At 34.9% G+C, this 11902-nt stretch overlaps 1 protein-coding gene across 1 annotated transcript in view; it reads right to left on the bottom strand.

Moving 5' to 3' along the window:
• Positions 1–4468: 4468 nt before the first annotated feature.
• The window catches only part of Sucla2 (succinate-CoA ligase ADP-forming subunit beta), a 45366-nt gene continuing 37932 nt past the window's right edge, over positions 4469–11902 (bottom strand). Inside the window, exons 9-11 of the mRNA XM_046454199.2 lie at positions 10139–10259; positions 9606–9694; positions 4469–5245 (exon numbers count right to left, since the gene is read on the bottom strand). Coding sequence (XP_046310155.1) covers positions 5171–5245; positions 9606–9694; positions 10139–10259 — 285 coding nt within the window. The 3' untranslated portion in view covers positions 4469–5170. The remainder of the gene's footprint in view (positions 5246–9605; positions 9695–10138; positions 10260–11902) is intronic.

Here is an 11902-nt window from a genome sequence, read left to right as displayed (position 1 = left end):
ACAGTCTCTATTGAAGTTATAGTTGTCTGTATAGCTGAATCAGAGAATTCAAATGTAAAGTAGGTTTTTTTTCATCTGAACTAAATAATGTAATAGGGAAAAAATATCAACCTGCATAAAGAATACTGAAGAGTGAGCTGGAAGGGGTGGTGCACACCTGTAATCCCAGAGGCTAAGGCAGGAAGATGACAAATTTAAGGCCAGCTTCAGCAACTTAGTGAGGCCCTAGGTAACTGAGTGACCCCTGTCTAAAAATAAAAACACAAAAAGGGCTGGGGATGTAGCTTAGTTGTAAAGAGCTCCTGGATGGATGGATAGATGGATGGATGGAAGGAAGGAAGGAAGGAAGGAAGGAAATAAAAGAAAGAGAGGAAAGAAGGAAAGAAATTAAAAAAGAAGGGAGGAAAAGAGAAGGAAAGGAGGGAAGAAGAAGGGGAAAAAGGAAGGAAGGGAGGGAGGGAGAAAAAGAAAGAATACTGAAGAATACTGAAGAGGAATGTGTTTAGAGGATGGGGAGGGGAAGCAGGTATATAAAGAGCTACCAGCTCAAAAAAACAAGAATAAAATACTTGGAAATCAACCTAACAAAAAAGGTGAAAGACCTCTACAGTGAAAACTACAGAACACTAAAGAAAGAAATTAAAGAAGACCTTAGAAGATGGAAAGATCTCCCTTGTTCTTTAATAGGCAGAATATTGTTAAAGTGACCATATATCAAAAGCACTATACAGATTTAATGCAATTCCAATCAAATTCCCAATGACATTCCTCATAGAATTTTTAGAAAAAGCAATCATGAAATTCATCTGGAAAAATGAGAGACCCAGAATAGCCAAAGCAATCCTTAGCAATAAGAGTGAAGCAGGTAGCATCACTATATCAGACCTTAAACTATACTATACTACAGAGCAATCGTAACAAAAACAGCATGGTATTGGCACCAAAATAGACTTGTAGAACAATGGTACAGAATAGAGGTCAGAAAGACAAACACATAAATACAGTTATCTCATACTAGACAAAAACATATATTGGAGAAAAGATAACCTCTTTAACAAATGGTGCTGGGATAACTGGAAATCCATATACAGCAAACTGAAATTAAGCCCCTGTTACTCTGCCCAAAACTCAACTTAGAGTGGATCAAGGACCTAAGAATTAGACCAGAGACCCTGCAACTAATAGAAGGAAAAGTAGGCCCAAATCTTCGTCATGTTAGATTAGGACCTGACTTCCTTAACAAGATTCTTAAAGTGTAAAAAATAAAATCAAGAATTAATAAATGGGATGAGTTCAAACTAAAAAGCTTCTTCTCAGCAAAAGAAACAACCAATGGGGTGAAGACAGAGCCTACAGAATGGGAGCAAATCTTTACCACACGCACATCAGATAGAGCACTAATCTCCAGAATATATAAAGAACTCAAAAAACACCAAAAAAAAAACCAAATAACCCAATCAATAAATGAGCTAAGGACCTGAACAAATACTTCTCAGATGATGATATTCAATCAATCAACAAATATATGAAAAAATGTGCAACATCTCTAGCAATTAGAGAAATGCAAATCAAAGCTACTATAAAATTTCATTCACTCCAGTCAGAATGGCAGTTATCAAGAATACAAACAACAATAAGTGTTGGCGAGGATGTGGGGGGCGGGGGGAAGGCACACTCTTAAATTGCTGGTGGAACTGCAAATTGGTGCAACCAATCTGGAAAGCAGTATGGAGATTCCTTAGAAAACTTGGAATGGAACCACCATTTGACCCAACTATCTCACTCCTCGATTTATGCCCAAAGGACAGCATACTATAGTGAAGCAGCCACATCAATGTTTATAGCAGCACATTTCACAATAGCTAAATTGTGGGACCAACCTAGATGCCTTCAGTAGATGAATAAAGAAAATGTAGTATATATACACAATTGAATATTACTCAGCATTAAAAGAGAATACAATCATGGCATTTACAGGTAAATGGATGGAGTTGGAGAACATTATGCTAAGTGAAGTAAGCCAATCCCCAAAACACAAATGCTGAATGTTTTCTCTGATAAGTAGATGCTGATCCATAACAGGGTGAGTGGGGGAGCATGGGAGAAATGGAAGAACTTTGGATAGGGCAAAGGGGAGAGAGAGGAAGGGAGGAGGAATGGGGATAGGAAAGATGGTAGAATGAGATGGACATCATTACCCTAGGTACTTGTATGATGACATGAATGGTGTGACTCTGTGTATAATCAGAGAAATGAAAAATTGTGCTCCATTTGTGTACTATGAATTGAAATGCATTCTGCTGTCATGTATAATTAGAACAAATAATAAAAAAATAAAGACTACCAGGTAGTTGCTTCAAGTTTTCATTCTATGCAACACTTTCTCCCCTATTGTTTCAGTATAATCATTCTTACCAAGATTAGTTACACCTTGTTTCAATTTCACTACAAACTTTTTACTCTTAATCTTGACATCTATATTTGACACTTTTTTTTTTTTTTTTGGAGAGGGGGTAGTGGGGATTTAACCCAGGGGTAATTTACCACTGAGATACATCCCCAGCAAACCACCACCACCACCACCACCACCCACTTTTTGAGACAAGGTCTAAGTTGCCTGAGGCCTTGCTAAATTGCTATGGTGTCCTTGAATTTATAATCCTCACATCTCAGTCCCTAGAATTACAAGCATGTATCACAGTATCTGGCTATTTGACACTATTGATCACTCAGTCCCTGAAACATTCTTCCTTGCCTTCCCTAATACTGTGTTTTTACAGCACTGCCCAAGCATCAGAAGTATTCCAAGTTCCTAGATTCAAACATAAGTTCCAGTAGCTATAAAATTTCCAGGCTAAGTCAGAATTTACTATTTGTTTCTTCAATTTGCCAACATGAGTTGTGATGGTTTTGAAACATGTTACAACTTCTTTTAGACATCACCCTTCAATAAGTGGAGCTTAATTCTTCCTGTTTGAGCTGGACTTATAAATTCATTTGTAATAAACTGTGACATAAGTGAGAGTGAGGTTAGACCATAAAAGGCGCTATGGCTTACCCTTTGTCCCTTTGGATTACATGCTGGGGAGAAGGCAGCTGTCATGTTACAGACACCAAAGCAGCACTGTGGAAAGGCCCAGATGGTAAGAAACCAAGACCTCTAACCATCAGCCATGTGAGTGAGCCATTTTGGAAGTGGGTTCTCCAGGTTAACATCTTCAAATGACTGCAGTACCAGAACCATCTCAGCTACACTGCTCCCAAATTTATGATCCCCAGGAAATTAAATAAATCACTAACTTTTGGGACAGTTGTTCAAGAGTAGATAACCAAAACACTAGTGTTACCAATACTCTGTATTATACCCTCTCTGAATACCAAGAATTGCTCTTAGTTCCTGACTAAACCCCAACTAATACAAATGTCAGTGTTTTCTGGGATAATCACTGGCCAGCATTCTTTGGTATTCGTTTTTAAAAATTAAGGCTAAAGGACTAGACTTTTAGTTATAGCTTTATCATAATTTTAAATGGTTTATGGCATAAACCATTCAACTTTCCATTCCTACAATATATTTCATATATTTCAACTGAACTGTCAAACATATATTTGGCTTAAATGAATATTTTTTCTTCCTTTTTTTTTTTTTTTTAGATGTGCTTTGAATTGTGCCCTTCAGTAGATAAATAAAGAAACTTTCATCTCACTCCAGTCAGAATGGCACCAGGGAATGAACCCAGAGGCACTTAACACTAAGCCACATCCCCAACCCTTTTTATTTTTTTATTTTTGAGACAGAATCTCACTAAGTTGCTGAAGCTAGCTTTGAACTTGGGATCCTCCTGCCTCAGCCTCCAGAGCCTCTGGGATTATAGGCATGTAGCACCTGGCCATATTTTGTTTTCTCTATATGAATTATCTCATGTGTTTCTTCTCCCTCACTATTCTCTCTCTCTTCCCCTATAAGTAGTTCTATTGGTGAGAAAGAAGCTAAGGAAACTAAGGTACACTAATATTACCACACCTAACCAAACTCTTATCTAGTAAGTAGTGAAGCCAAAATTTGTGCTCATAGTCACTCTGTGATACTCTCTCTCTCTCATAGTACAAACATCCAATCACACTTTAAGAACAACAAAATAGGGCGAAGTTCTCTTTTGTAGTATTAGTTAAATAATAACACTGTTTTATGCATTAAATAAAAACTATACATACATATGGGCACAAAGGACAGTGTTTCCTTTAGAAGATGTATCATATGGCATACACCTAAACAGAATTCCAGTGAACTCTGCAGATAGCTTTATAATATGTACTGTCATGTCATGTATATGATCTACAAATTGGTTCCTTAGACCTATTTAATGAAATGAGGAACATATTATCTTCTACTATGTTTGCTTCAAATAAAAATTAAAAAAAAAAAAACAGAATAAAACCCCAAAACAAAAGCAAACATTAATACAAATCACATTGAGAAACTTTTATTAACTTAAATTGACATTTTAAATTTTATCTACCAAGTCCTTGGCAAAAATGCCTTTATTTGATACAAACCTACAGAAGTTTCTTACCACAGAATCACAGAGACTTGCAGTCATCATTGTTTTGTAATAATTAAAACAATGTTCAAATAATTAACAAGTTACTTCACTGAAATACTTAAAACAACATTCTGAGGAGTGTTTGAAAGCTCTGTTTATAAATAGTGATTGATACATTTATTATGTATTTGGTGCTGAAGATAAACACTTCTTATATAAAACATTGTTTTAATATACTGCTCTACTAATGAAGCTAGTTATTTGATATAATATATTTTAATGCTAAAGAATAAAGCTCTATCATCATATTTATTTTCTTTATAGGACTCTTATCAGGAAGAACTTTGTATCCAACAACAATAAACAGGCATAATCCAAGTGACATTCTGTAGAAGAAAGATGGCTGCCAACAAAAGAAACTCTGGATACCTGCATTATGCATTCTTTATGCAAGCAGTCCATTCTGAACAGCAGAATTAAATGTAGACCAAATGCTTTTAAAGTTTTGTGTGCCTACATGGCAATTACAATCTCCACATACTAAAAAGAACAATAACATAGGACACAGTATTTTTAAGCATTATAGCACATTTTAACACCTTTAGCCCATCCGCTGGCATCTCAGATCAGATTGGCAACTGAAATTTCACATCCACATGAGCTTGCTTGGCTAAGGTCACTATTTCAGAGAGTTTTACAACCTGAAAAGAAAGAACAGAGCATCTTTGTCTCTATTTTCATAAAAGGGTAAATTCAGAACTATAGCTCAATGTAAATTAATCCACAATCTTTGCCATTTAAAACATCAGTGTTATTCTGACATTCTTATAAATCACATTGCATTCTTACAAGAAACTGACACTAAAATAGGACAGTCAAGTCTGATACACCCCATAACCCATACTGCAAATAAATACTTTCTGATAAAGATAGATATGTAGATAATTAAGTATGCATATATCTTTTTAAATTTTATCTTAAAGAACAGTGTCTTTGTTGGATACCCCACAATTCAAAGCCCATCTAAATAAAAATTTATTTTGAAAAATGTGTACAATCTTAGCTTATTGGGTAGGAGTTCAAATAAAGGAGTATTTTACTTTCTATCAGTAAATTAGCAATTTCTATGTAAAATACCAGTGCCCTCTACAATCTGTCTGAGAATATCTATCTATTTCCATATAAAATATCACAAATTAAACATATTTAAATCAAAAAATGATTTAGCTTCTCTCTTTCCCACAGAGTATTTACAAAAAAAAAAAGGATTGGAGGCTTACGTATACTCAGTGGTAGAACACTTGCCCACCATGCACAAGGATTTGATCCCCAACATTGCAAGAAAAAGAGTTTAAAGATAGACATCTTGGATTCAAATCACCATTCTGATGATTATGACATATGACTCTGAATAGGTTAACTTACTAGTCTATAAAAATGAAAATGTTATCACCAAACTTCTATTAAATCCTAGAAAAAAATAACCTATTGCATGTACATAAATACTCAAAAAATGATAGCAGGTAGCAGTTGCTATTATCATCATCATCACATTTATTATTGACATGACTTCTATAAGTAAGAAACATTTCAGTGTTACTTTTAAAAACAAAATAAAATACAAAAGCCCCCAGTCACTAAAAACCTGCAATTACAACTTAAATCAACTGTGCAATTTTCATCTCGTGTAGTCTATCTAATTAATTAAGGTCCTACTGATTTTCTTCCTTTCTTTCCAAGGCCACCTAGCTTTTCAAAATTCAGGATTTCATTGCAAACACATGTTTTCAGAAATTGTAATCTATTCCTTACCTTTGCCTTACTTTGTATCTAATTATTATACTAAACAAAATCCTACTATCCCCCTCGTGTCTTCTCCAACTTATCTCATACCTTGATGTCAAAAAACAAGCTTTCTGAAACACTTTCCCCCTACCATTCTCTTACTCATAATCTTTAATTTTAACTCAGGATTGAATATAAATTCCAAATTTTATTTGGTAATAGGTAACTTTCCCAAAAGAGGACATAAAACATTATTATTCTTGTGAAGTGACACATTAATTCAGCAAGTCTCAAGAGTCTATTATTGATTAAACCACAGAGCCCTAAAGACGACTCAATAAAATATCCACGAAAATAGAAGAAAGTCAAAAGGTGCCATCTAGAAACATCCCTGTATTTGCTGTAAATTTTCTCCAAGATATATTGTTGGTAAGCAAAAGTAAAGTACGTGCTACCATTCACTGAAGGTAAGGGCTTCTCATCTATGCCCATCCACACATACATACATGCACAAACATGCATATACACACTTAAAATTTCCTTAGGTATAAAAATAACTACAGGACAAACCAAAAACTATTTTTAAAAAACAATGCTGGACAGCTCATGCCTGTAATCCCAGCAACTCAGGAGGATCACAACTTTGAGATCAGCCTCAGTGACTTAGCAGAGCCCTGTCTCAAGAGCTAGGGATGTGGCTCAGTGCTTAAGTGCTCCTAGGTTCAATCCCTGGTACCAAAAAAAAAAAAAACAAACAAACAAAAACCAATGGTTACACACCTGTGAAAAAAGGAAAATACGAAAAGATATAATAAGCTAAATTCTCTAAACATGGATTCATGTAAATATTTACATAAAACAAAGGTTTTATTTTTTAATGCAACCTTTAAAAATAAAATTAACTAGATCAAGCTGAGGCAAAACACAGAGAACTATTCCACATGAATTTAAAAATCCAATAAAGTTGTGAGAAATACCCTAAAAGACACAAAGAACCTCAGATAAAATTAAAATGTACTTTGATATTTCTATTGTAAAACTGTCATATCTGTGCTGAGAGACAAAGCAATTGAATAATGATTATGGTATGGCATAGGAGAAACACATGTCAGACAAAAACCTGTCTTCCTACATTTGCTTTGGAAATATTAGCATGAACTTACGTGAGAATCTATCTCCTTAAAAAATGTTTCCTACGCTTAAAAAGCCCTGAAACAATAACTAAACTAAGTAGACATGAATACTCATTAAGTTGAATTGCGGTCTCTACATCTGGCTCATTGTACGCCTGAACCAATAATACAAAGATGAACCTGAAACATCTCATCATACCAGAAAGCATATCAGAGAGTAAGTTAGAAGGACTGAGGTACCAACCTGAAGAGGTTCCCACTGACCAAAAAAAGACAATTTGCATCAATAACAATAAATGAAATTTATCAACCTCACGTAATATATTAATCCATGACAACATGGTCTGCCACCAGAATGGAAATGAACACATGAAAACAAAAAACAAACAAAATACAAAAAGTAAAAACTAAAAGAGCTGGGTCACCTTTATATGATATAATGGAGCAAAACCACTATTTTGAAACCTGGCCAATAAAGGCAAAGATTCAAGTAATTATCATGAATTTTCTATTAAAAAAAAAAAAAAAGCACTTCATGGTAACAAATAGTTTATCTAAGAAAGTTTAACTTTTTAGGCACATTCTAAAAGAAGAATGATAATTAGACTATCACTGCCTTGCAACGAAAAACAAAATACTGGCTCTAAAGTATGATCATCAGTGGCTGCTAACACCACTAAAAGAGAAATAATTATACATTATATACCTCCTATGGAATTGAAAAATACCAACCAACTATAAAATATTAGTGTTTCCTACTCCCCCTAGTCTAATACAAACATGGCCAATATTATAGATTGAACTACCAGTTTAGAGGAGATACAGGAGGCAGAGTAACATGCTAAATGCATGACACCCAGGAATGCAACCATTAAAATTGAGATTATGGAAAACTCTACAGGATCATCGACATGAATTTTCTGACAAGTATGCTGGAGAAGAATTTTAAAAGGAGGGAAGGACCTATAGATTAAGAAATGTAGCTGGGCATGGTAGCACAGGCCTATAATCCCAGCAGCTCAGGAGGCTGAGACAGGGGAGATCTCAAGTTTAAGACTAGCCTAAGCAACTCAGTTAAAACTCTGTCTCAAAATAAAAAACAAGGGCTGGGGTTGTAGCTCAGTGGTAGAGTGCTCGCCTAGCCCACGTGAGGCCCTGGGTTCAATACTTAGCACCACATAAAAATAAAATATTGTGTCCACCTAAAACTAAATAAATAAATATTTAAAAAAATAAAAATAAAAAACAAAAAGGGCTGAGGATGTGGCTCAGTGGTAAAATGCCCCTAGGTTAAATCTCCAACACCAAAAAAAAAAGAAAGAAAGAAATGTAATGACTTATTAACCAACTGCAATGAGAGACTTATTTTGATCCAATTCTGACAAAGAATGTGGACAAAAAAATAAGATAACCAGAGAAATTGCAATACTGACTAGATTCTTTTTAATAAAATATAACCCTAATACCATTATTCTCCTTAAAACAAATAACAGTAATTCTTTTATATCATGACCAACATTTTATCTTTTACAGATACGAGATAAAATGATAAAACATGTGGGACTTACTTCAAAATTATCATGGTAGGGGGAAAAGTAGGAAAGAATACAGATGAGATCATACTGGGCATGAATTATTGTCTAAGATGGATCATAGGTACAAGAGGTTCTGAGAAAGATACTCTTCTTCAGCAAATTCTCATAGGCTCCTCCAAACCCTTTTTAGCTGGGCACTGACTTTTGGACTTCCATGTCTGACTCTGCATTGTCCAATCTGAGTAAGTTTAGCCAAAATTCAACCTTACCCATAATGTTTAAGTAATTTTCCATCTACTGACCCCCACCCTACTCCTTGGTTATAAATTCTCACTTTTTCTTGTTGTGTCTGGAGTTGAGCACCATCTTTATTTCCCCCTGCAAAACTTCATCTCATCAGTCTCTGTATTTATTGTAATACTCCTGAATAAAATTTGCCTTACCATTTTTAACCAATATGAATAATTTTAACAGTTCATTATATAATATTTAGCTGAAGCAATAATTATTAGTAATATTAACAATTAGCTGGTCCATTTTAGAATCAAAGGGCTTATAAATTCTTTACACACTAAAAATTTGTCCTTGGATCAACAAAGCCCATTTACCATTCTAGCAGCTTCATCCAAGTCATCACAAGCAAGGATTTTAAGTCCACTGTCTGCTATCAGTGCCTTAGCATCATCAACTCGTGTACCTAAAAATGATTTTTGCAAATATAAATAAATATTGTTTTAAATATATACACAAAAGCATTTAAAATCTCTGCTACAACAAGTAATAAGTATGAAACTTCAACATACAAATACTTCCATCATTTATCATAAATCAAAGAAAACACTACAAAAGCCTGGAATTATCTCATAAAATATTTCGCCTCACCATGTTCATGGTAATTAAGGCAAGTCAGAATTCCAGATAAATCACAATAAAAAATATATAAATTACATTAATTAAAACTATAAACATTTTGGCCCCAATGTACAAATTGTTTTTAAAACATAGCTTTTGAATTTCATATTATATAATGCTTTCACCTAAAAGACACGACTATTTGTAAACTGTAATGAACTGAACTCCTTGGAATTATGAATTTCTTAGCAATTAGGAAAAATAATTATCAAATATCATTAATACTCACCTTGTAACCGTACCACAACAGGTATTTTAATTTCTAAATCTTTTACTGCCATGACAATACCCTGTGCAATGACATCACATCGCATGATTCCTCCAAAAATGTTGACCAGAATGGCCTGTACCTGTAATAAAGTGTTTTTAGTAGATTAAAAATTTAAAGGAGCCAGGCATAATGGCACACACCTGTACTCCCAACAGCTCAGGAGGCTGAGATAGGAAGACCGTGAATTCAAAGTCAGCCTCAGCAAAAGCAAGGTGATAAGCAACTCAGTAAGACCCTATCTCTAAATAAAATACAAAATAGGGCTGGGGATGTGGCTTGGTGGCTGAGTGCCCCTGAATTCAATCCCTGATACCCGCCCCCCCCCAAAAAAAAAAATTTAAAGGACTAAGTATTTGTCCTTGCCTCACAAGAAAATACTAGGTTCTGTGCCTTATAAAAATTTATTCCATGGAAATATTTTCATACAAAACCACTATTTCATCTTCTAGCTCTTAGTCCACTGCCCACCAGAACTTATTTCCACTTTCTTGGGTAATTTCAACACCTGGTTTATATTCTCTTTTCTACTGTATCTCCCTAGTTTCACTTACTTTTTCCTATTAAATATAACCATTCACCAACATGCATGATCTCCATTAGAGTCCATTACCTATCATCTCTTCACTGCCCATCAGAATCACAACTTCTGTATGCCCACTCTTGGCTACACTAAAGCTCTAAACCTCGGGGCCTATTTGGGTCAACATTCTTTCACCATCACACTGATACTTCTGAATCAGTGTTCTTCTGCTCCACCACCTCCCCAAAAAAATTTTTAAAGAGGTTTAGTTCAATTACTGAGCCTCTCAAGTGGTAAATACAAATGTGTTACAGATATGTCAAAATACTGTTTCCCTCAACTTTATGGCTGCTAGGAAGGCTCTGGGACAGCTGAAGAATTTAGGCCAAAGGATTCTACTATTAGCAACCTTCCCAATCTCTAGGACCCACTGAAATATTTTCTATGATTGTCATGTTGTGAAAATCAATGAGACACAATGACCTATATTACACTTTCCTTTTCTTTGCCGCTATTATTTCTAGACCTTCAGAAAATGAGCTCTAGAATTTCCAATAGACTAGAACTTGTAGTGGACTTTGGCTCCTTTCTTATTCCTTCCCATTTCATTCTGGATAGCATCAATATTCATCATAAAACATCATCTAATACTCTTGAGTTTAAAAGTTATTGGATCTCTACCACGCCACTTTTACCTCAGTCCATTTCTACTTGCTAAATACTACCAGGGATTAATTCTAGACTTGACCAAAATGAACATCTCCAGAATATCAAATGTGTAAATCTCACTCTCTGCTTAATGTCCTCCACTTTCACCTGTAGTGACTTTCCCCTCTAACTCCATCAAATGCAATCTTTTCTTCTTAAAATTCTTTCTCTAGCCCCTCAATACCTTTCCAATCTCCTGGTCTATCAACTCTCAACTGACCTTTCTTCACTCTAGAGCATGTATCCTATAAAGCAGTCATTCAATGACACTGTCCCCTGCCTGATCAATACTGTCACACCATTTCCTTCACTGACCCAGTTCAAACACTACATCTTTGAACAATTCTAGCCAACTTTATCCATCCCAACTTCAAGTAAAAGCAAAAATGTTTAAAAATGAATAAACCCTGAAACACTAGCATTACCTGAAGAATCAACAATGATTCATCTGCAATTCTTTCAGCAGTCTGCCTCATGACTTCAACTCTCTCCAT

This window comes from Marmota monax, unplaced genomic scaffold (assembly GCF_021218885.2).
Source record: "Marmota monax isolate L192 unplaced genomic scaffold, Marmota_monax_Labrador192_F-V1.1 WCK01_AAM20220418_F8-fsc00011, whole genome shotgun sequence".
In the NCBI taxonomy this organism is placed as follows: domain Eukaryota; kingdom Metazoa; phylum Chordata; class Mammalia; order Rodentia; family Sciuridae; genus Marmota; species Marmota monax.
Note: the sequence above shows the minus strand (reverse complement) of the source record. Positions and strands in the feature narration are given on the sequence as shown.